Genomic DNA, 24,088 nt, shown 5'->3' with positions numbered 1-24,088 from the left:
TGTCTTAGTCCCTTCTTTTTAAATCGTTAAGGAGGAGAGTATTTCACCCGGCGGTGATTTATGCTCAGCTTTGCTGTGATCAGCAGCAGTTAGCTATTGTTTTAATTGAGTGCAGCATCTCTGCCTGTGCACCTTCATAATGAGGAGCCGCTTAATCAGCCACCGAGGCTCACCACCCTTCACTCGGTCGGTGCTCCAGCACCGCGGCCAGTTGGACAGCGACCATACAGCCTCCTCAGCATCACCGGGGCTCCGCCAATCAGAGCGCAGCTCGGGGCAGATTAACCCAAACAGCCCTAGTGCTGCTCTGTAGTAGAAGCCCCAGAAACAAGCATTTGATCCTCGTGGACTCAGTCCTGGCAGATAGAAAATTAACCGTTTAGTTAACCCGATCTGATATTAGAAGGGATTTATATTTTTTTTTTTAAATAATCAGAAAGAAAAAGGCGGATCGGGAGGAGGATGGATGCTTGCTCAATAATAGGAGAAAGCACGGACGCGATAGTAATGGTTGATTCTCCTGTAGATGAAAAGGAAATTCGGGAGGCTTGTAAAAGGTGGGTTGTTGTTTTTTCTTTCTTGTTTGTGGAAACGTCCAAAAGCTTACTGTGTAACTTGATCAGTAGCGAAAATGAATGGATGTTAAAAGCAGACATCAAGGTGTGTGTGTGTTTTTTACCCCCCTGGCTGCTGCTAGTTTCGCTGAATGGTGGGTTACTGAACCCAGCTGTTTCTGCTGTAGACAGTGGGAACAGTACACGACAGGATTCCTGCTGCTGCTGTTGTTGTTCTTGTGTTTCAACATTACTGCAACAACATATATGCTGCTGTCTTAGTTTTAAGAATTTATATTGAATCACTGCGTTTTCAGTGATAGCACACTCCATATAAGTGCTTTATGATACTCAGAGCTAGTACCCTGAGTGCCTACTTTAATTTACCACCATACAAAAGACCGTTCCCTTTCTGCTTCTGACAGATTTGCAGGATTCAGTGAGCAGCTCATAAATAGTTGGCTGGAGCTCTTTGCGATCTGTTCAGTGTCATCCTGCTGCTTTAGTCAAACTGGTTCTTTGGGTCACTGATGTCACCCTGTCACTCACTTTGTTCTCAGCTTGTAAAAAAATCTAATGGATAAGAGGCTTCAAACATGAAAGCAGGGCTGGAAACAGCTGAGACCTGTCACCCTTCAGCTCAGCAACAGGCCACATTATTATTATTATTATTATTATTATTATTTCTCTCTCCATGAACACTCCTCACTTGGTTTTGTCACCTATATGCAGAGACAGAGCATCACATTTTTACTCTAATGATACCTCAGGCTTTTAAAGGTTAACAGTCAGCACTCTGCATACAGAGTGTGCTTTTGCACAGTTCTTCAGCGTGTCTATATGCGTGATTGTCAGGTTAGGAAATTTTGAGAGACATGACATTGACTGACATCCAGACAGTTGATGCACGAAGCGTGCTGTAGACAAGAAAACAGACAAAGATCTAAAGGGAAATGTTTGGAGAGAGAGACAGAAAGTACAGCTGACAGCCTTTAAGCCTTAGAGATATTCTGGTTCCTCCCGGGGCCACCTTTGAACAACTTTAAGGTGATTTTATACACTCAGTTTCCAACTCAATATCACATACTCAGCAGTCATATGAAGGACTGTACAGAAGCGCAAACCTGATTTGTGCTTCTTTTCCACTTCATTCAGAGGGCGAAACATTACAATTTCAACTCTACGTTTTTAAAAAAATTAACGTGATAAATTTGAAGCTTGAAAAATTAATAAACTCTAATTTAAACTATTCATTCGTATGTCATTGTAATGGAAGTCTAATAACAGCCCAGAAATACCCAGCACCTTCCTCAAGTCACAGTTATCAGTTTTTGCTGAAACTGCTTGGTGCTGGCTGTATTTTCCGATGAGTCTGAGATGTAATAATAAGAGGGGTTTCTAATAATTAATGACATGGTCTAGCATCACTGATTATTTATAGTTGTTATATGAGACTTCATTATTTTAAGAGGACTAATAATCTGGCAACAGAGTGTGTGCACGGTGAAAAACGAGCAGCTTTTGTTTCAGCTGTGCACTCTGCTGTTCTGATGTAAACTCTGATTTATGAGGTCATTTTGATTTCAGGGCACGCTGCCAGTTTCCCATTTTTGTCCTAGGTGTCGGGAGTAGCTTGGTGACACCTTTTTGGATGTATTTTTGTATTCGTCCGCTGAATTATTGATAAGCTCCAGAATTGAGTTCCTTTGTTAGTGTGTTTGCCTGGGTTGGCCAGCTCTGTGGAAACCATTAAGATGAAAACTCAGGGTCAAACACTGATATCCCACACCCTGTGGTCAAGAGGCAGCCAGGCAGTGTCTCCTAGTATCTTTAATTATATTCCTGCATCAATTCTAAGCTGTAGTGAAACACTGGATGGACTGAGTTTCTTGTGATTACAGTGAAAATAAAGTATTTACACTCTGAAGTAGCTTCATTTTGTTTGTTTATTCACTCACGTCAGCGTCTAAATAGGTCAAACTAGTAGATGAACAAATGCTTTGCGATTAAGAGCTTCTGAGGACTTTGCGGGGTATTTATTATTTAGGTCATAACACAATTTTATTGTAACATGAAGACAAAACTCTGAGGTTTTCTTCTTCACTTGGCTCCACTAATAAACTCCATAATCCCTCTGCTTATGTTTACCAATTCAGCAGACTGCTCATCATCATTTGTTCTCCTTATTATGAGATGCAAATAAAACCTTGTGAGGTCAATTAAGCTCTGTTGACTTACTCTGTCGCCATGGTGACTAGGCAGGAAGTGCGGTTGCATCCAGTCTTGCGTGGAAAAACAAGCATGTGGTTGACTTTAAGGAGCTCATGCCCACTTTCCTGAGCTACAGCCAAAGGAATACGCAGCTATCCTGTTAGGTCTCTTTATTTTCTGTTGTTTTTATGTAACGTAATTTTGGGGGTAGAAAGTGAAATAAAACTAAATGAATGAATGATTTTAAGGACATGTGATAGAGGAGGAATGGAATATAAAACAAGAGTCTACAGCCACACTGTGTAATTAGTTTAGTTGTTGTTTTTTGTGAACACTGTCTTTATATTTCATGACAATCCATAGAATAACACAGAGCATTAGTGCAGGCAGGCTATAAGGTCAAGCACAGCCAAGAATCCCATTACAAGACGCTTTGCAACCCACTTTTTTCCTAGCTACTCCTTTTTTTTCATGAGTCTAAGTTAATCCCTATCATCTCTGTCATTGTCCATTGTCATTACAGCCTGCTCTGTTCTGCTTTGCTTTGTAGTCAGGCCTTGCTGCTGGGGAGGTCCCAGATTAGAACCATGATGCCCAATAAAAATAGAAATGGAAAGAAAAGAAAAAAAAAGTGGCTTAAGTGAATGTCATTGAAAAAAACTCAAAGGATCACGGAAGTCAGTAGGACTCATCTTCAGGGAACTAAACAAGCGGACATGTGAGCCTTTCCATAACTGTGTGGGCTAAAGTGGTGAATGCAATAAACCGACACAGCTATCCACAGAAGAATGCTTTTAACATGACCAAAGACAGACAGTTTTCACAAGCACTGCAAAATTAGAAAAATATAAAAACAACTACTGAATGCTGCCGTTAGCCACGAACCATCCCTCAGTCTTGTCTTGTGTGCCATCCTAAATAACCACCTACCCCAATGATGGTGACATGAAGTGAAAAAAGTCTCACTCTCTCGCTCATTCTCGATTCCTTCTCCTTCCTCCTACCTTCTGTTTTAATTGGCCCTTCTTCCTTCCAGTGGCTACAGCATGTTATCCAGAAATCCATTCCTTACCTCATTAGCTCAGCTGGGCTGCTCAATTCGCCGTTGAAAATCAGATGAAGTAAGGCAAGAAGTGCATTCAAGAAACTGAGTTGTCAGTCACTGTTTACAAGCTGAACTTTTGCACCTTCATTTGAAAAGAGCTGCTGCTTCTTTCACTGCTACCACTGTCAATCATATCCTCTCTCCTGTTAATATATTTCCATATTTTTATATTTTCATTGTCTTCCTCTTCTCCCCATCCGACGTCTCTCCTTAGTGAGATCCCGACAGTTTCTCTGTGCCCCCCTGACAGCTCTGCTGAGGCCCAGTTGACTGTCATCCAGCCTGAAGGGGAGCTATGTGACAGCTGCAGCAGCCTTGGCAGACCCTCTTCTTCCTTTCAGCTCTATCACCAAGTATACCTTAGCATATATAGGGATGCATTAAATAAGGTGGTGGATTTGGAAGGCAGTGACATCAACAGTCATATTGTTATCTTCCTTCCTCCTTTAGGTTCCCCAGAGTCCCCAGCTTCTAAAATGTCCACACTGCAGTCACTGTGGGCCAATCAAATCAAATGCCTGCCACAGCTGTCATTCAAACACCAGCGTTCCTAATGATGAAGGAGGAATTGTTGTAAAAGTGGGACACAGCTGTGGTTCTGCCCATCAGTCATCCTGCCATGGACCGGTAAGATGTCACTGGCTGCACGGGTCAAATGAAGGCGGGACACAGAAACCAAAGCAGCAACATGTGGTGACAGTAAGGTGTGTTTTGGAAAATATACTTTGGCTTTTTTTTGGCTGTTTTACCTGAAAGTAGATAGTTCAAAAGTCATTGTCTGCATTTCAATTTTTTGTGTGTGTATTCAACAAACTGGAGAATTAAAGAGCTTCAGTGGTGCCGACAGTCGGATTTGATTACATTAAAGAAAAAAAAAAGAGAGACAAATCTGCTGTTTCGTTCCTTTTCGGTTTACTTGTGCTTGGCCATAGCTTCATACTTAATACATGTCTCAACTACCTTGTGGGAAGAGGTCAAAAGTCACATTTATTTATATGACACATTTAAAACAATAGAGTTGACCAAAGCACTGTACATTAAAAGCATATTGCCCCAAGAAAACTACACTGAAATCCAGAAAAAATTGAAAGCAATACATAACATTAAAGGACAATAAATAAAATAAGATAACAATAAAATGAAATCAAAATAAAAACAGACCATAAAATGCAATCCTTTAAGTGGATGTCACACTGCCAAGGAGAATAAATGTGTTTATAATAAAGATTTAAATGTGTACCGCCGGAGCTGTGTGGATATGAAGATAGGTAGATTATCCCATAGATGTGTTGCTGATTCTGCAAAAGCTCGATCACCTCTCTGTTTTAATCTGGTTTTAGGCTTGTGTAAGAGCTGCTGGTTAGATGAGGTCAGAGCTCTTATAGAAGAAAATGAATCAACAAATTTGCTTGTTTTTTCCCACATGTGCACAGAGTCATTATAATGATAATAATTATTTTTTTTGTTACTGATAACAGTTTTCTTTTGTGAACAGGGATGGGGGACTGTACTGTATCCTTAGAAAGTAAGTGTGAAAACCCTTTTTTTATCTTAAAAGCCCAAAAGTACTGCAGGTCTCTCTTAATTTCATCATGATGATTCTCTTTTCTTCAGCGACACAGCCTGATTCTTTTGCGGTATTTTATTTAACAGTTATTCCCAGGTGATAGTGGACTACCCGTTGGCGGTTCTGATTGGTTGTGCTGTGCTGTTGCTGGGATGCTCACTGGCTGCATTCTTGATTGGCCCACTGCCAGACTTCTCTGACCCATTACTGGTTAGTCTCAAATACATGTGCACACTCACAAATTTTAATATTCATTAAATGCATTCCCTAGCTCCAACTGTGACTTCATGATCTATGCCTTCCCCATTGCTAGTAGTCTCTTCCAGAGTGTACATCCTTTATGTCAAAATTTAGTCAGAGAAGGCCCCCATGGTTTGCTTTACAATTGGTTTAAAGTCCCCACTGGGCCATGAAAACAAGAACACTCAAGCCTGTACACACAAGCAATCTTCAAATTTTAATCCTAATTTTCTTGCTGCAGCACATGTATCTCTACTGTCAGGTTCTGTTAAATCAACAACACAAACATCCTTCACCACCTTAGGCTGAGTGTGGTTAATTACTGTTCTGCTAATGACTCATGATTTCAGCCATATCCTTTTAGTTCAGTCTAATCTCAGATTCAATGAGCCGCTCTGAATTAGATCACACTTGCTGTCATCTTAATTAAATACACCTTCTCACCTTTGAGATGCATGTTTACAGGATAAACACTGATTAAGAAATCATTCTCAAGTCTCAACAAGTGACTCACAACAATGAATCATGAACGGCAAAGCTAAAAATGATTTACATAAGAAAAGAAGTACGATTATGCCAATGATAAGAGTGCTGCTTTCTTTTTATAAACACCACTCAGTAAAAATATAAGCAAATACAGGCTGCGTATATACATGTTTATTAGACAGCATTTAATTTGCTTGATGCTGATTATATCAGTGGATGCATTTTGTTAAATGGTAACAGCATCTGTACTGCCTTTCACTGTGATGTCTGCTTGTGTTTGAAAGTGCTCTCTTTCTACAGGGCTTTCAGCCACGAGGAACATACATCGGAGTTCGCATGTCGAGCTTGTCCAAGCTGCAGGAGAACACTGGCCCTGGGAAAAAACTGTCTCTTTTACCACAGCAGCTCAGTAAAAGGTCAGCAGAAGGTTTTAGTGGAATGAAGCACAGACTGCACCACTGACAGATGCACAGATGTGCTGCTGTAGAAATGGATTTGAGCAACCTGAAGACTGATAACACATTATTATAATTACTTGCAGTAAAAGCTTTGGCAATAGTGACTGTATGCAGACACACTACACACAGTCATTACAAAAAGAATGCACACCCTCTTTCAAGTTCTGGTTTCTGTATTGGGAAATAATAAAACAATAATTAATTTGGGCCTTACTAAGTTGTGTTGGATCCTTAAGGCAGAGCACAACCTGAACAGTGTGTAACACAGGGCTAACACAGAGTGGTAGACAACCATTCACACTCTCACATCTACCTCTTATGGAAGTTTATGGAAGAGAAATCCAAGACAGAGGAAGACTGAATGTTGGACTTTAACTGAATCCTAACTTTGCAGTATTCCCACTGAGTTTATAAATAAGCAGCATGAATAATAATGGAAAAACAAACAGCTAGTGTCTATTGTGCTTATCCCAAGTGCTAAAAAAATATTGCAAATTAAAAAAATGTTAAAATCAAAATGCTAAAAAGGGCATCTGTCTGGTTTTATATGTGTTAGATTTGGAGGAACTATCAGCAGAGAAAGTAGCAGTGGCCACGACACCTCCAAAGCTCGAATGAAAAGGATGCTGGCCAGGGACTCCACTCTAGACACCTTCCTCTGCGATTCTCCAGGTGAGAAAACCCTGATCAGTTTAAGCTTTTCAGTAAAATAAACTTTTATGTTTTTAAAACTTAAACGAATGAAATCTCGTTGTTTTCACACTGGAGATCTACAAGGGTTAAGAGTAATATGTATCTATGCTGGCCATGACAAACTAAACATTAGAAAATTAAAAGGAGATAACTATGCATATGTGAATGCAGCCGATTCATTTCAATTTAATCCACCTCTATAAACTGTATTTAAAAACTGTGAATGTTGGGAAAAACACTGGAGCTTAGTAAAGAGTCATTAGTGGTCTCTGCAAACTTAGAATGAAAGACATAAACAACATAAAAGTGACCACTTAAATACAAGTTCACAAAGAAAAGTTGCAGATCAAAGAAGTTTTTTGAGAGCTATTCTTTGGGAATGGTATTCCTGATTTTCTTCTTTAAGCTCTGCTTTGATATAGTTTTCTGTTAGATCAAAGACTTCTTTTTAAAATACGGAAAGCTCCCTAAATAGATTTATTAGCAATCCCAAGCCCTAGGTTTGCATTTTGTTGAAGTTGGCTAATTTCTATTCACATCCAACACTGACGCCAGGATAAAACACACAAAATATGTAGTTTGCTTGCTTTCATCCCTAAGGATTCATACCTCAGAGCCCTTGACAAGGGTCTGCAAACATTCTGAGCATTTCTGACCACCCCTGTGAACTGAGGAATCACGGCTGGTCATCTTGTTCCTGTATGGAGACTCCATCTGTCTCTCTCCACACAGGCGAGCGTTTTGCCCAGCTGGTGTTTCGATCAGAAAACTCAGCCAGTCTCTGGAGTCTGAAGGCGATCCACGCCATGTGTGAGATGGAACAATCCAGGGTTCGTCATGTTCTACTCACTCCTCTCTGTCAACTTTGCTGAAACATTTAGTCATCGTCTCCTCTCTCTCACTTTTTCAGTTTAATACAGTGGCTGTGTTCCACATTTTAATCCATCTCCTCCAATAAAAATCACTCTACATCATCTTGTGTGAAATTAGTTCTTTTTTTTTATGAAATAGCTTTAAATCTGGGCATGCATTCAAAAAAACCTTTGCCTCCTTTGAAACAGATTCGCTCCCAGGCCCAGTTCCAGGACCTGTGCCAGCAGCATGTGAGGGTGAAGGCTGAGGGAATGTCCAAGAGCGGCTGTTGTCCAAGCTGGTCTCTGGGGAATTACTTGGCAGTCCTTACTAATGCCTCCCGCTGCCTCAGCCTCACCTCACAGCAAGTACTGAAGCTTTCTTCTCATTTTCAAAATTATAAAACAAAACAAAATAAAACAGGCAAAGGGATATCAGCTCATCAGACCAGTCCTTTTTATTTTGTAAATTGTACTTTGTAGGTGGATGTCTTGTCACGTTCAAGAAGACATTTGAAAACCTGATCTTGTCCTCAGAGTTGTTTGGTAAAGTAACCCAAGCAGAAAGTTGACCATTACAAGCTTTTAACTGCACCTCCAGTCATAATGAGCAAAAATCAAATTAAACCACGTTCAGTTTAAATATACTGTGTGTGAAATCTCACCTTTAGATGTCAGTAGATTCCAATCAAGTGCATAATTGTAGCTACGGAGGCCACTGCAGGGCAAACAACTCTGGCTGCTGTTCGTCTGTAGTGAGTGTAGTTGGTCAGTCGACTGTTGTCCAACTGAGGACATCAGCTGGTAAAGCATTATTATGCAGATATCCCTGTGACGTGGCATTTAATTTTCTTTCAGAAATAAAATGTGCTTATTTTACAAAAGGTTAAAGGAGCATGGATATGTGTGAGCAATGCAAACTCAGTAAGCACTTAATTATACCTCAGTTCTGTTGTGTTATCTTGTGGTTTTATTTTCCATTGTCTTTCTCTCATACCAGGTTTCTGAGTCTCTGAACCTTCTGCGGAAATGTGCGCCATACTATCATGAAGGACATCTAGTTGAAGCCTGTGCCCAGAGACCCAAACATGGCAGCTGTTCCTCGGTTCCCTCCCGCTGCAAACAATCCCGCGTGGTGTTTCAAATCCTGCACTTTCTGGTTGACAAAGACTTTCTTGGACCGCAGACTGTTGAATACCAAATTCCCACACTGAAGTACAGTCTTCTTTTCCTACCTGTAGACAAAGGAGAACATATGATGGAGATATACATGAATAGCCTTGAAGGCAGGGATCTAACCTACAATAATACGACTATTACTGGCATAGACTTTGGCATTAAGCAGGCTCTGTTTGAGTATTACCTGACAAGAGATTCAGTTTACCCTTTCCTAGCTGTTGTATCACTTCTGTTCACTATGGCTCTATACCTCCACTCGCTCTTCATAGTAGCGCTATCTGTAATAGCAATCACCGGCTCCCTTCTAACATCCTATTTTTTCTACAAAGTAGCATTTCGTCTGACTTTCTTTCCTCTGGTCAACCTGTCAGCAGCTCTTATTCTCTTGGGAAGCTGCTCCAATCAGGTTTTCATCTTTACTGACTTTTGGAATCTGCAGCTATCCCAAAATCCTTCAGCTTCCCTGGAAAAGAGAGTAAACAGAGCTTTGCAGGAAGTAGGCTATTTGATTTTAGCATCAGGGCTGACCTCCAGTGCAGCTTTTTTCTCTGGTTATCTCAGCAGCATCACAGCAATCAGATGCTTCTCCATTTATCTCGGAACTGCCTCTGTAATCAGCTCCCTCTTGGCATTGGTGTGGCTGCCGTGTTCGTTCATTCTGCGTGAGCGCTACACAAAAATGTCTTCTGCATCTGCGGCAGCGCAAGGATGGAACCCCTGCTGCTCCAAAAGCACTGGTGGCTTTTGGGACACGAGTTCACGCAAGAGATGCCTCTTCAGCCTTGGGCAGAAGCTGAGAGAATTAAATCGTGGTCTCACTGACACCTCCAATTTATTATTTCTGAAAATCCTGCCCTGTGGAGTTGTAAAGTTTAGATACATTTGGGTTTGCTGGTTTGCAGTGCTCGCTGCTGGAGGCATGTACATGTCATGCATAGACCCGGGCATGAAGCTGCCAGCTCTTGAGAGCAGGGTCACCCAACTGTTCCGCTCCAGTCACCCATTTGAGCGATATGACGCAGAGTACCATCACATGTTCATGTTTGAGAGGCAGAGAAATGGAGAGGATAAGCCTGTTACGTTGATGCTTGTTTGGGGCATCAAACCGACTGACAACGGAGACCACTTTAACCCAAGAAGCAATGGCTCTTTAGTTCTTGACCCTGACTTTAACATGAGCCGACCTGCTGCTCAGGTTTGGTTGCGGGAGCTGTGTGGACGGGTTCAGAACCAAAGCTTTCACTCTCCTTCATCACCTGAAGATAAAGATGCAATGACAGATAATATCTGCCTCGTAGAGCAGCTAATACACTGGATATCTGTCAGGAGGTGCTCAGAGAGCGATGACGCCCTTCATTTCTGCTGTAATGACATCCCATTCCCCTACCCTCCCAGCGTTTTTGAGAACTGCCTAAGCATGATGCTGGCAGAGAGGTATGCCGAGGGCCATCTGGCACACAGCGGAGGGGTGTACTTCCAGCCAGATGGCAGGGTTGCTGCCCTCGTGCTGGCATTCAAAACTACATACTTCTACAGCTTCAACTTTAGCAGAACCAGTGTTTTTTACAGAGAAATCCTGACATGGTTTAACAGAGAGATATCAGGAGCACCACAAGGGCTGGAGAACGGCTGGTTCATCAGTCAGCTGTCTCTTTTTGACCTGCAGCAGTCTTTAAGCTCAGAGACTCTAGTAGTAGCTGGCTTTTCAGTAGCACTCACATGTGCTTTGCTTCTTTTAACCACATGGAATATTCCACTGAGCATATATGGAACAATAGCCGTAGGAGGCAGTGTGTTTGTCACTGTCGGCCTCCTTGTTCTTCTCGAATGGCAGCTGTGTGGCACAGAGGCTCTGTTTATATCATCTGCCGCAGGGCTGTCAGTCGATTTTATTGCCAACTATTGCATATCCTACAGCTTAGCTCCACATTCAGATAAAATTGGGAAAGTAGCACATGCCACTAAAAGGATGGGATGTCCTGTAGCAATAGTTTCTGGTGCTTTTTTCTTCATAGGGATCATCATGTTACCTGCCACGGCCTTGTTCTTCAGAAAGCTTGGGATTTTTCTGTTTTTGGTCAAATGTGTAGCGTGTGGATTTGCAACCTTCTTTTTCCAGTCCCTGTGCTGTTTTTGTGGACCCCAGAAAAACTGTGGAATGATCACGCTGCCGTGTTTTTCCGACCAAACGGACGGTATGCTTTCTTCTTGTTCTGATCCTGGCTCTTTGTCGACTTCTGCGGCTAACGGGGCATTTGGTAAATCTAGAGTGAGGAGGAGTTATGACAAAGAAGCAGGCGGTTATCTCTATCCCAACCATCGTCAGCACAGGCAGAAACAGACTGCAGGAAGTGGCTGCGGGAATCGAGGGCCCGAGCAGTACGAGCTGCAGCCATTGGCCTATCGCCTGAGTGACAGCTTTGAGAACAGCACCTGCACCAGTAAACTGTCAAACCGGCCCTCTGTGCTTTCTGATGAGATTGAGTACTGTGAGGGAGATGTGGCAAGGAATACCATGGATGGGGAGAGTGAGGAGACATGTAGCCATCAACAGAAAATCTGCCAACCACCACCAGCCGTCCAGACCTCATCTCCTTACAAAGAAAACACTCTATGCCCACCAGGCCTGGCTGAAGAAGATGTAGCTAAGGACAAGTTGCTGTGTAAAACCTGCAGGAGTCAGTCTGTCAGGGTGAAACACTGGAGCAATACATCATCCTCATCATCAAGCATGGAGGAGACCATCATCAGCCATACACTGGAGACTACTGACCAGTCATCACTCTGCAAGGATGAAAATACCTTAGGGGAGAGGTGCTGTCACCCTCATCGCTCACATAAAGGACGTCACCTCTCCCTGTCTCAGAGCTCCTGTGAGGGTCTGGAGGAGTCCTGCGAAACGTGCCTCAGTGACATCGAACCAGGATCTTCAAACACACAGCAGCAAGAAGGAGAGGCGGAGGTCCACTTACAGCCAGGACACCTTAATGGGAGGAGAGATGCACTTCGTCTCTCACTGAAAGAAATCGTTTATGAGACTTGTGGCAAGCGTCGCACCAGCCACAGCGAGGAAGTGGTGATTTTACCCAACAGTAAGCCAGACTTACCAGATGTTTGGATAAAGAGAGACGGACAGCGGGAAGATACTTGTTAAAGAAAGCTGGAGAAAATCTTGAAAACACTGTGGATCTGACTCTTAATTTATACATATAAAAAAATTAAAACCAAAACAACTGAACTTATACAATCGCAGTTGATGAAAAAGGAGCATACATTGTTACATTTGTATATTACACAAAGGAAATACAAGCCAACTGCAAATGTAACACGACAGCATGTTTGTCCAGTCTTGTTTCATCGTTTGTTACAAATGAGGTCAGAGCATGAGCGTGTCTTCAGCTAAAGGTTAAAACTGAAAGCATGACAGCAAAAGATGAAGCTTTCTATCCAGCCACAGTTTTAAACAAATGCCACATTTGAACATTAACTGCAGCTCGTCATCGACACAGAAACTATCCGAGTGCTGCACCTGCTGCCTGCAGAACTTACTTTGTGCCTGGAACTTTTTAACTTCTGAACCTGGACGCTCTGCACAGACTGGGTTTCTCCAAGCTGGGATTGACCCCTATGAGCCATATGCACTCATAGATTTAAATGTGAGATATAAAGAGACAGAGCTGCGTGGGGTGTGCCTGCGCGCAAAGCCGCAAACAGTTTATGAGCATGACTCAATCATTATCACGTTAGAGAAGCAGACAACTGTCAGTGGGTTCTGCACTCTGTGGGGATAACATGTACAGTATGTCTTTTGTGATGATAATGTAGAGAATCACTAACCTACAGTTCACAGTGTGTATCATGTGTGGTGTCTTGGCTTGCTTTTAATGTTTCACTTTCAAATTAACGGTCATGCTGTTTATTCTAGTGTCAGTGCCAAAACAATGTAATGTTCACTCGCCAAGGGGCAAAGTGGTGTCTAACAGACTTAACACTAAGGTTTATACACTTAAGGTGCATACTATTCAGGATCCACAGATGTCAGTAAGCCTTAGCAGAATTAGGAGGAGCTTGAATTTCTGTTTTAAATGCAGTAATTGTACCATCACAAGCAGCTGCATCAACAGTCAATTTCCCATACAGATCTGGCTGCAGTGTTAAGAGAAACTCCTGACAGGCGACCTTTATCCACACTGCAAAGCATTTAACAGTATTTATGACATGAACAGCATGTGTCAAATGTCTTTCAAACGGTTGTTTCAAAGCAGCTGAAATTTTGTGATGTGCAAAAAAAAAAAAAAAAAAGTGTCCTAAGAGTAAAATTTTATATGTTTATGGTCCTTTATATGTATAAAACAAAGAAGTATTGAAGGTGCAGTGGCTGTGATTCAGCGAGGACCTTAAGAAGAAAGATTTGCCATAAAATGTGCCTATGAGCGAGGTTATTTTCAAGACTTTTCATTGCAGAGGTGTTATCTTGACTGTATAATCAAACATCTTTAACCAGCCTTCACTTTGGGTCACTCAGCAGAATAACCTTGCCTTATAGACAAAGGTAATCAATCACAGGCTTTCTATAAACAAAAAGATAAAGGTCACCACCACTCTTATTTATAGCTGTCAATGTTGATTTTTCACAAAAATGAAATAAAACATTTTATTTTCCTGCAGACTGGCTTTCGATTTATTTCAAATGTTCGCTGTGGTACAAGACAGATTACAGACTTTGTGGATAATGTTAAATTAAAATAGACCTCAAGGTGAAATGAGAACCACTCCAATCTTAACTCATATTTGCTTTCAAAGCAGCAAAACATTTTTGTTTTTGGTTCTAAATCAAAAAAATTAAAAACCAAAATCTCCTTGAGGATTAATGATTGTCTGAAGATTAAATGTCAAAGCCGTCAGCAGCGTTCATCTGGTCTGTTCTAATCTGCCTCCACCCAGTCCTCTTTTGCCCAGTCAGGTAATTGTGTGGAATATTCGAAGTCAGGTCCTTTGTAGCGTAAAGCGTGAAGATACATGATGAGTTCCTTCTCTGTGGGGTCTGGCCGCACTAGTTTACATTCACTACATAGGTGGTCTGGGGGAGTTTTCTGACTAGAATCATTTGCCCCAGTTTCCTTTCCATGTGATTTGACTGGTTGAGGGTTCTGACAGTCTTTAACGGTGTTGTTGTCATTTACTGCCTCGATGCAATCTAACTTCTTGTCACTGCCACAAGCATCTACCTGTACTGGACAACTTTCTCCGCTTTTGTCAGATTCAGCGGTTCCAGCTGATTTGTCCATTTTCTCAGAGGCTTTATTTTTGTCTGCCTTGTGTGCAATGCCAATGCAGTCATCTGCAATATCCAGCATGTTAAAATTTTCCTGAGAGCGATGTTCTTCTACCAGCGCCTGCAGAAGCTCTTCATCACTCTTCCCCACAAGTCCCCCCTTCCCTCTGTGAGGACCCCAGGCTGATGACCCATAGACGGGATCATTAAGGATGGGAAAACCCAGGTACTGAAGGTGGACCCTGATCTGGTGTGTCCGACCAGTAAGGGGTAAACAGCGGACCACACTTGTTTTTCCGTTAAAGCTAAGCCTCTGGAAGACGGTCCGGCACTCCTTTCCTTTTGGGTCAACACGACAGAGGCCGATTTTGAAAGAAACAACCAGGATGGGTTCTTCACAGATCACCTCATCCTGTGGAAACTCCCCCTCCACTCGGCAGACATACTCCTTTTCAAGCTGAAAGAGACAGAAGATGTAAGAAACCTGTGGAGACGTTTTGAAAACCGACTCGCACAAAAGTGCAAAACATGCTCAACATACCTGTCTGTCTCTCACCATCTGGTCCAGTTTCTTAGAGGTCTCAAGCGTCCTGGCAAACAGCAAGACTCCAGAGGTGAGCCTGTCCAGCCTGTGGACTGTATGCAGCTCAGAGATGCCAAACTCCTTCCCCAGAATGAAAATCACCGTGTTGTGGCGGAATCGGCCACAAGGGTGCACAGGGATGGAGGCAGGCTTATCGACCACAAGCACTTCGCCATCATCTACCAGAATCTCCAGTGGTCTGCCAACTACAGGGGGCTCGTGGCGGTGTACAGTGTTCCTCAAGTGATCATTATTCTGTGCATGGTGAGGGAAAATTTAAGTGTTTGCCCACCTCAAACAAGGCCATCCAATACAATCAAGTGAATTTTAGAAATCAGAGTATCAAGATTTGGATAGCTACCAATTTAATGACATGAAGGGTTGTTCTTTACAGCTACCACATGTCAAATATTTGATCCTTTCAATGCAAGCTACAATATTGAACAAAAGTAATCAGATTTTACTGACTGATCATTTGGCAACATGAATTTGGTGAATAATGTAGCCATGGCATAAAGTCAATACCTTGTATTAGTATCCCACAAATGGTAAATGGCCTGTATTTGTAGCGCTTTACTAGTCCCTAAGGACCCCAAAGCGCTTTACACGTTCAGTCATTCACCCATTCACACACACATTCACACACTGGTGATGGCAGCTACATTGTAGCCACAGCTGTCCTGGGGCGCACTGACAGGGGCAACTGTCAGTGCTAACTAGATCCCGTTTACCTCCCCTATATAGGTTATACTATGGACTTATGAGACTTACCCTGAGCACCACAGATAGATCCTCCACAGGTGTCTCGTTGAGGCGGATGCGACCCTCTTTAGCGGCCTTCTGATAATACTCAATGGACTCAGCTCTGAACTCATTCTTAAACACATCCAAAAGGCTCGTTCCAATCCACCGACCTTTGCAGTAGGTCTTAAAGTCAAAGTAATACGGATAGACTTTACGAAGCCCAGCCTCGAAGTAGTATGACGTCTCGTTGAAATGCTCTTGGCTAAAGCTCACACCTGGGTTGCGTTTCTGCGGTGGGGGGATATATCTCTCCCCCGGACGGAGCTTCTTCCCACCGGCTCCTCTCCGTCTCTTACCTCTGCCGCTTGTCTCTTTGTCGTCCGTGTCGTCGTTTTTGCGTTTGCCAGTTTCTGACGCCTCTACCGCTGTAGTTTGCTCCAAGGGCACCGGCGTGTTTACATTTCCCGGTGTTCCCGACTCAATACCCGCCCGCTCCATAGCCCAGCTGCTCTTTCTACACTGTGGAGAATTAAGAAAACTCAGAAACCGATTCGCTTTCTCGCAGGCAGAAACAAAATAAACTCCGCGACAATGAACGTCACACTGACTCAGAAAGAAAGATAATAAGCTTCCAAACGGCACCCTCACGTGCATCGCTCGTTAGCTAGAGGTCCTTCTCGCCACACGCGCGCGCCGTGATGACGTTTGTAGTCCAATCGGCGCTCCCTGAAGTTTAAACCAAACTATCAAACCCAATCCTGCATCCCATTTTGCACTTAACCATTAAAAGTAGACAGTTTGTTGTTATTTATGTGTTTTAATGTATTATTTTTGTCATGAAATGTATTTTTGTTATAAATTAAGTTCTATTCACACGAAATATAAATGACAGTGTGTTTGTGTTTGTTCATGATCATGTTTCTATGCTCTAGTCCTTGTAGCTTCTCACGATACCAATTCCCTTAATACTTCTTTGTGCCACAAAGTGATTTTTGATGCGTTTCATAATGTTTGCCTATATTTAATAGACTGTAATTAAATAGATTTATGAAGTTATATATAAAATAAAGAAATTACCTGTTTTGCAAGTGTCTTTAAAACTCTGTGTTACTGCACCTACATTATAGTGATATGAGTTCGTTTTTACCCTTCAAATGGTTTTCTTGGCTCAATTAATGTATAATTCATGACAGATTATAGGCCTAAAAGACATTTAAAATGGTTTAAATACAGGAAATCACTTTATGGCACAGCATCTCAAAAAAGGCTTGTTTACCCCAGTTATGTGTTTATTTTCAGTCTTTTTGGAATAACAGCAGTCACTAAAATATTCATTTACTTGGTTTTATTATTAAATCCAATATTTACATATGATTACGTTACTTATATGATTCCAAAAATGTATCAGATTATTATGTTTTGGCACAACTTCCTAACCCTGCTCTATATTTACAGTGTCACATGTGATTTATTCTGCACACACATATTGTTAAATGAGTAAGAAGCATTCTTCCCACAAAAATATATTACTTTGTCAATTTGCTAAACGTTTATTAAAATTCCCAGGTTTGAACTTTTGCAAGTATTACTGCATATGTATCCAAATAATTCCCCCCCCACACACACAATTTTACCATCCATCTGAAATCAGCACAAGCATTCACATATCTTAGAGCTTTTCATGCTGTAATCTCAACAAACCCATTATTACACTTCACAAACTTCCCCAGAAATAATACTGTGTACAGCCCTTTCTCCCCCCCCCCCCCACTGTGATCTACTGTACTTGCATCACTCCAAATGAATCACAGGATTCTGGGAAGAGGCTAATCAGTAGACCGCTGAAGACTTATTTAGTCACTCATTGTTTTATCGCCCTTGGAAGACAATCTGGCCAGGCAAACAGAGCAATATCCTCCTTTCATGTTGCTAGGTGACAACCTAGCAGAGCAGGTGGTCCTTAAGACAGAAGCTCAGTTGAACTATAAGAGGTGTTACAGGGCCCCGGAGACGCAGCACCAACGCCACCTCCTGCAAGGGCAACCACACTGCAGTCAGAGCTCACCTCTGGGGAGAGAAGGAAGGATAGCAGGCACAGGTGACTTCCTCATTTTTTGTGTAAGAGTTCAAGGGGTTTAAGGCTTTTTTCTTTTCTTACCCAGGCCACTGGTGCCTCTTGTCAGTCAAGGGGACATAAACCACTCCCATCAAAGCTTTCTTGAGGAAGCTCCCATCACTCTGCCGATCATACTGCTCTAGCACCTGACTGCCACCATCAGGGCCCACTGGGAGAACCAACCGCCCACCTGGTTTCAGCTGCTCCAAGAGCTTCCATAAGGAAAGACAGGATTTTTAAAAAGGGTTTCATACTTTTTCACTTTATTCATGGCATTAATTCAGCGCAGTCTGTCTTTAGAATGCATTTCAAGTACCTTCGAAGCTTAACATACTTGATAAAGTTATTTTAGAGACAACTGATTGGGTTATAATGACTTTAATATAGCTGTAGATACACCACAGCCTTCTGTGCCTTGTTTGCAGGCTTCAGTTATAGCTGAATGAGTGCCTTATGCCTATTTTTATTGCATTTTATTCTGACAAGAGCCTGTGTCCTTACAGCCTTAGGAACAGTGGCTGCTGCTGCACCAACATGAATGGCATCATACGGCGCTCCATCTGGGTAGCCGAGTCTTCCATCTCCCACTGTGGGCATACCCAGATATGAATTGTATTTTTTTTGCAGCCATGTGCTTTAAATCTCAATAGATAAAAGTGGCATGACTTTAAGTTTGACATCTCCTGACTCACCAACTAGTTTGATGCGTCCAGAGGACAGCAGCTCCGGGTCGTCAGCTTGAACATTTTTGATTGACATCTGAACCAGTTCGTCGATGTGTTCAATGCCAACCACTCTACCCGTGGGCCCTGTCTGCATATGATGGTAAAAAGCAGCTGTTTAACCTCTGTTACATGATACATGGGTGAAACCATCTAGCTAGTGGTAAGATTTAGAAAGAAACTTCTCAAATTTTTAACAGAATTCACCATTCTTGCAAAGCAGGCGGTGAGATATCCACTTCCTGAGCCTACATCCAGTGCCGACGCTCCTTCAGTTAGTTTGTCACTTAGTAGCTCCAAAGCATGAGCATGCTGTCGAGTAAAGCCAGCAGGAAAACTTCTGTTAAGTTTTGTTTAACCATTTAGTCCTCCCAGCACTGTTCAGTGTTTGTTACTCACCATGTGTGGTGCACTGATGGTTGCCCTGTAGCCTGTAATTACAACGTTTAATAACAAAGTTGTAGCAGATCTTTCTCTATAAAACAGCTATTATTTAACAATGCAATGTGATGAAAAAACCCAGGCTCTTGTTATTGCATTGACAGTAACATGCATTTATGTGTTTAGAAAGTGCTTCTGAAATAAATACCTATGGATTGGGGAGAGTCTGCATATGGATAGTCTCTCGAGTAGAGTCCTCTGTCAGTAGCCAGCATGGCATTGAACACTCTGTCACTCTGGATCACGCCATGGTCTGGCAGAAAAAGAAGAAAAAAAGAGGTATTGATACTGAGTTGAATGAATGGAGATGATGATTCCAAACCAACCTGTGCAACATGTAACTACAGTCCCAACCCTCGTTTAGAAAGGTCACAAACAACAACAAAGATATCAAAGCTCAAACCCTTTACCCCTTAGCCTGCTGATAAGCTCTGGATTTGTTTTGCCGCTGGACATCCACGCCATTGTCCGGGACAGCAGCACACCCATGGGGACTGCCACTACTGCCAGGCGCAGCGCCGCTCGCATCTCCTACACCGAATCTCTCTGCAGGGACGCGACGATCAGCGCTTGTAACCCTGAGTACACGACACACAGATTACTGTAAAATGCATTCAACGGCCTGGCTGTATTCTCCGTGTGGTAATCGAGAGGGCAGTTTAGGTCATTTGTAAGATGTCCAAATGTGGCAGTGCAAATTCACTAATTACAGTAAACTTGACAGACAGACAGCGAGCGGTACAGCAGCACATGTAACGGCTATAACAGCAAGTTTACGTTACACTATAAGCGGATACTATCATTATACCGTTGCAAATGATTATTGCACTTTTTAAAATAGTAAATACCCCCATATAAACAAATTCCGTAGAGGTCGGTAGCCCTTGTTTACCTCGGTAGCTCAGCCGCGGTCACTTCCAGCTGAGACACATTTCCTAATCCCCTCCTCAGCAAACCACAGCCCAATGAGAAACTAACCTTTTATATGTGAAGCCCAAACTAACCAATCAGCTCTCAAAATTGCTTGACGGGCGGATACAGCGTCTAATCAAATATATCTAAAAGAGGAAGTGGGCTGTCGGTCGTTTAAGGTTGTAGATCATGGATATGTTTAGCTAGCAACGCTAAACTTTAATCATTAAAATAATATATCTGCGTTATTAATTTCTAGCCTTTTGAGGTTTTTCCCACACAGGTAAGTTATGTTTCTATTCTTTATGGTAACAAACTGCTCGAAAAACGTTTAAATGCACAGTAATTATCCATGTAGTTGGTCAGCAACCAGCTTAGCCGTAAATGTAAACCTTACCATCAGCTTTCTGATTTGTCTTAATTGTATGTACCTTCCAAACATCTGACGCAAGTGTCACTGAAAGAAAAGGGTCTTAGTCCAAAAACAGAGTAACACTGTGTGTGTGTTTTAAACCGTGATGTCGACATCTCTTTTACCCACTGGCTGCACCAGAATGATAGACGACTTCGAGAAACAGGAGGTTCGGTCCAGCGGGGAGCTTTGGTCCGAGATCTGCTCCAGCCTGCCGGAGGTGCAGACTGAGGCGACCCCGGAGAGCAGCACAGACTTCAAAGACTCATTTCACCCGCCTGTGCAGGTTAATGGACAAGCAAATGGGACAGATACCAGTCCATCTAGTGCCAAATGGGAACCCATGGAGGATTCTGAGATTTACATAGCCACTCTAGGTATTTCCTTTTTTTTAAAAGCTTTTCAAGACTACAGACTTCCTGTCTCCTCGCTGTCTGTCAGCAAGAGGCATGGAAATGATAAGATGCTAAATTCCCGCAAAATGAAACCAGATAGTTTTCTTCAGCATAGCTGGCTTGAATTGCCTATTTATTCTCCATGTTTTTGTAGTGGCTGACACATTTGCCTAACAAGTGACGGATCCCTGGTTTGATCCCAGAAGGAGACACAGATCCCTCTGGGGTTGGGCCAGGAAGGGCATCCGGTGTAAAAACTGCTGATCAAATATCCTGTGGCGACCTTTTGTGAATAAGGGCGTTCCAAAAATATGGCATGTGTCATCTGTCAATTATTTTATTACACCCTTCCACTGTTTAATGTTCTGCCCCATACCATGGTGCTACGTATAACACATAAAAGACAATCAATACAGGACTACATAAAGTGCAAGTGTGCAAAAACTGCAAAAAACTAAACAAAGACAGTGCAACACCAGACAGAACAGAACGATACAGGCACAAGACGGTGCAGACACAACAATGCAATAGAAAAGCGCAACAATGACAGCGAGGTGTGTGTGGTAGTGTGTCAGTCAGTGTTCAGGAGTCTGACGTCTGGGTGGATGGAACTGTTTCACTCTTCCAGTGAGGGCCTGTTACCTCTTGCCAAATGCAGCAGGGTGAAGAGTGTGTGTGAGGGGTGTATGGGGTCCTCCACAATGCTAGTGGTGTCTGTGATGAAGGGAGGAGAGGCTCCAATGGTCTTCTCAGCTGTTCTCACTATCTGTTGTAGTGTATTGCGCTCCGATACGGTGCAGTTACCATACCAGACAGTGATGCAGCTGCTCAGGACGCTCTCGATAGTCCCTCTGTGTACCTTAAAGCGATAGAAATAAAACTTCATGGGGGGAAAAAAAAAAAACTGAACCAGAAACAAAAATTTAAAAAATGACAACCAATAAAAATACAAAACTATAACGTTGTTACAAAACACTTGACAGTATGTACTCACACATGATTAAAAAAGACAAGATTGCTGCAGAAGGTGTTTTTTCCTAATCAAAGAAAGATCAGCACTTATTTATTTCTCATGAGTTAAATGTTTTATTTGTTCAGTAGGTGTTTTTAATTTTCATCTTAATTAAATTCATTACATCCGTTACAACCTAACCAGTCCTTTAACCTCTAAATGGTTATTTTGCATATCTGCGATCTTTGCTGGCCTTTTATGACACATTGTACCAAAACTCACACTCTTCTTTGATTCTTAATTCAAAATCTGTCGGAACTTTGATCAAAGCTATAAAACTGACATTTTTTGGCTACATTTTGCTCCAGAAAACCGCCTGAAGAAGATAAAGGGCCAGTCCAGTGATGTGACCTCCAGGGACATGCTGCACTCCTTGTCTCAAGCCAAGAAGGAATGCTGGGATAGGTTCCTACACGATACCCAGACCTCAGAGCTCTTCCAAGGGGGCGACATGGATGAGAGGTAGGACATGGACATGATGTGAAAAATCATCCTGTTGGAGGAGGATTTTTATTTTTAAATAGTCATTGCATCTTTAGATGTGATTGTATTATTTTTGCATTTCTTTCCTATGTCTTTCTAACTTAACATATTACAGCAATAACTCATCATCTCACTGTTTCCACTTTTCCTTAAATTCAAGAGACTTATGTGGCATTTACTCATCCCAATACAAAATTACTTTAATCTTTATCTTTCAAAGTGTTGAGTAGTTATCTGGAGATGGCCTGCTTCTTATTGTAACCTCTTAAGCCCCAAGCCTAACTGATCTCCTGCCCTTTGCCCCCGCATCAGGGAGCGTTGGGGCTTAAGAGGTTAACACCCTAAACTATTCGTGCCCTTCATCCCTTTGCAGTGCTCTCGAACACTTCAAGAGGTGGTTGATTCCAGAGAAGGTGGCCATCAGTGCAGAAGAGCTGGAATATCTCCTGAGGCCCTCTCAGAATAAGGAATCAGCAGAGTCGGACCAAATGCAAAACGGAGAGGACGCAGAGATGCAGAAACCGGATGAAGATGACGCTCACCAGCCAGAGAAATGAGTGAATTAAAATGGTAACATGGAAAGAAGAACTTACTTCCTATATAGTCGGTAAACATGACTTCCTGCTCTCATATTGTGTCATTGCAGTGTTTTGGCTATAGCCTTTGTTATCAGTGATTATAGCCTCTCATCACTGTCTGTATCCCCAGCAACTGAGTGTTAAACACTTATTAACTCACATGCATTTTGTCCTCTCTATTCAATGACACTGCACCTTGAGAACACCTAATAAAGAACGTGAAATGATACCTTTTTGTCCTCTAGCTGTAATCCGTGTCTCCTACTATGTTTACGAGAATGGCTCTTAACTACATATACAGATATTCATTGAGGACCATATGTAGCGTCACATGAGAAGTGATGTTAACAATGCATTAATTTGTCAAAATGTTATTTTTCTGTCATTAAAAGGCTGACATCATAAATTAGAATGGCTGTGATTGTAACCTACTGTGTAACATTTTATTAATTTCATGTAGAAGTTTTTAACGATGTTTCAATAAAATATTTAAAAAAATGGTATTGTGTTCATTTGTCTGCTTGTAACTCCAAGGACAGTGTTGTTGAATTGCTTTAGATTTTGGGAGTGACAACGTTGGGTCTGGTACAATATGGCGTGTCATCAAGGGGGTATTTTAGGGCTTAGACGTGCAATATGGTGACAAATTAAGTGCACTCTCTTTCAGTTCAGAGATTTTAAACCAGGACATAAAAAAAAATCATCTGATCCTAACCAAGTTAAATCATTTAAATGAGCAACAGCACACAACATATGAGACTTTTTAATTACTTTTTAAACCAAGCTATGTCAAAATGTGTGTGTGAAGTACACCACATTATTCAGTAGCTTGCAGAATCATCTTTAGTGGTACAAAAATAATTTTTTTTTTTGAATTACTTTATCATTCTCTCCAGGACACGAGAGACTGATAAAGTGTTGCTTCAGTGAGATTTGCAGGCATTCTTTATGTGCAGCTCTCTTAAGGTTCAATCAGGTTGAGGTCTGGACTTTGATGTAAAGTTGCTGCTGTACTAGGGATCATTGTCCTGTTGGTTGACCCATATTCTTAAGCTCTCAGATAGCTTCACA

At 42.0% G+C, this 24,088-nt stretch overlaps 4 protein-coding genes across 6 annotated transcripts; 2 read left to right on the top strand and 2 right to left on the bottom strand.

Moving 5' to 3' along the window:
• Positions 1 to 148: 148 nt before the first annotated feature.
• On the top strand, positions 149 to 12,534 carry disp2 (dispatched RND transporter family member 2). The gene is made up of 10 exons (XM_085391952.1): positions 149 to 557; positions 4,085 to 4,223; positions 4,321 to 4,574; positions 5,366 to 5,395; positions 5,524 to 5,647; positions 6,464 to 6,579; positions 7,178 to 7,293; positions 8,047 to 8,144; positions 8,376 to 8,534; positions 9,166 to 12,534. Exons 1-10 carry the CDS (start codon positions 463 to 465, stop codon positions 12,496 to 12,498), a joined length of 4,464 nt encoding a protein of 1,487 aa, XP_085248078.1. The 5' UTR covers positions 149 to 462; the 3' UTR covers positions 12,499 to 12,534.
• An 805-nt stretch (positions 12,535 to 13,339) lies between these two features.
• rpusd2 (RNA pseudouridine synthase domain containing 2) lies at positions 13,340 to 16,656 on the bottom strand. Its single transcript, XM_085391953.1, has 3 exons — positions 15,974 to 16,656; positions 15,161 to 15,457; positions 13,340 to 15,076 (listed from the first exon to the last, which is right to left on the bottom strand). The coding sequence occupies exons 1-3, from the start codon at positions 16,598 to 16,600 to the stop codon at positions 14,270 to 14,272; spliced, it is 1,731 nt and encodes a 576-aa protein (XP_085248079.1). The 5' UTR covers positions 16,601 to 16,656; the 3' UTR covers positions 13,340 to 14,269.
• Positions 16,657 to 17,476: 820 nt separating this feature from the next.
• pcmtl (l-isoaspartyl protein carboxyl methyltransferase, like) lies at positions 17,477 to 20,195 on the bottom strand. 3 transcript variants are annotated; one of them, XM_085391944.1, is made up of 9 exons: positions 20,118 to 20,195; positions 19,636 to 19,803; positions 19,374 to 19,478; positions 19,184 to 19,215; positions 18,992 to 19,096; positions 18,755 to 18,875; positions 18,564 to 18,649; positions 18,105 to 18,274; positions 17,477 to 17,977 (listed from the first exon to the last, which is right to left on the bottom strand). In XM_085391944.1, the coding sequence occupies exons 2-9, from the start codon at positions 19,751 to 19,753 to the stop codon at positions 17,941 to 17,943; spliced, it is 774 nt and encodes a 257-aa protein (XP_085248070.1). In that variant the 5' UTR covers positions 19,754 to 19,803; positions 20,118 to 20,195; the 3' UTR covers positions 17,477 to 17,940. The 3 variants fall into 3 exon arrangements, with proteins under 3 accessions (XP_085248070.1, XP_085248072.1, XP_085248071.1); XM_085391946.1 differs by having other exon boundaries at positions 17,477 to 18,013; positions 20,118 to 20,193; XM_085391945.1 differs by having other exon boundaries at positions 20,074 to 20,151.
• A 90-nt stretch (positions 20,196 to 20,285) lies between these two features.
• Positions 20,286 to 23,498, top strand: ccdc32 (coiled-coil domain containing 32). Its single transcript, XM_085391947.1, has 4 exons — positions 20,286 to 20,420; positions 20,691 to 20,926; positions 22,265 to 22,418; positions 22,813 to 23,498. Exons 2-4 carry the CDS (start codon positions 20,692 to 20,694, stop codon positions 22,994 to 22,996), a joined length of 573 nt encoding a protein of 190 aa, XP_085248073.1. The 5' UTR covers positions 20,286 to 20,420; position 20,691; the 3' UTR covers positions 22,997 to 23,498.
• The last annotated feature ends 590 nt before the right edge of the window (positions 23,499 to 24,088 follow it).

This window comes from Rhamphochromis longiceps, linkage group LG19, assembly GCF_057381845.1.
Source record: "Rhamphochromis longiceps isolate RC_006_pf linkage group LG19, R_longiceps_female_GT1.1, whole genome shotgun sequence".
In the NCBI taxonomy this organism is placed as follows: Eukaryota; Metazoa; Chordata; class Actinopteri; order Cichliformes; family Cichlidae; genus Rhamphochromis; species Rhamphochromis longiceps.
The sequence above is the reverse complement of the archived record's forward strand: the minus strand, read 5'-3'. Positions and strand labels throughout refer to the sequence as shown.

Coding starts and splice junctions, on each gene's coding strand:
- disp2 (XM_085391952.1), top strand. CDS start 463: ATGGATGCTTGCTCAATAATAGGAGAAAGCACGGACGCGATAGTAATG. Junction 5,396..5,523: donor CTGTACTGTATCCTTAGAAA/GTAAGTGTGAAA, acceptor TTTATTTAACAG/TTATTCCCAGGTGATAGTGG. Junction 8,145..8,375: donor GTGAGATGGAACAATCCAGG/GTTCGTCATGTT, acceptor CCTTTGAAACAG/ATTCGCTCCCAGGCCCAGTT.
- rpusd2 (XM_085391953.1), bottom strand. CDS start 16,600: ATGCACGTGAGGGTGCCGTTTGGAAGCTTATTATCTTTCTTTCTGAGT. Junction 15,458..15,973: donor ATCTATCTGTGGTGCTCAGG/GTAAGTCTCATA, acceptor CACCATGCACAG/AATAATGATCACTTGAGGAA. Junction 15,077..15,160: donor AGATGGTGAGAGACAGACAG/GTATGTTGAGCA, acceptor TGTCTCTTTCAG/CTTGAAAAGGAGTATGTCTG.
- pcmtl (XM_085391944.1), bottom strand. CDS start 19,753: ATGCGAGCGGCGCTGCGCCTGGCAGTAGTGGCAGTCCCCATGGGTGTG. Junction 19,097..19,183: donor CCATCAGTGCACCACACATG/GTGAGTAACAAA, acceptor TTTACTCGACAG/CATGCTCATGCTTTGGAGCT. Junction 18,275..18,563: donor CAGCCACTGTTCCTAAGGCT/GTAAGGACACAG, acceptor TCCTTATGGAAG/CTCTTGGAGCAGCTGAAACC.
- ccdc32 (XM_085391947.1), top strand. CDS start 20,692: ATGATAGACGACTTCGAGAAACAGGAGGTTCGGTCCAGCGGGGAGCTT. Junction 20,927..22,264: donor GATTTACATAGCCACTCTAG/GTATTTCCTTTT, acceptor ATTTTGCTCCAG/AAAACCGCCTGAAGAAGATA. Junction 22,419..22,812: donor GGGGGCGACATGGATGAGAG/GTAGGACATGGA, acceptor ATCCCTTTGCAG/TGCTCTCGAACACTTCAAGA.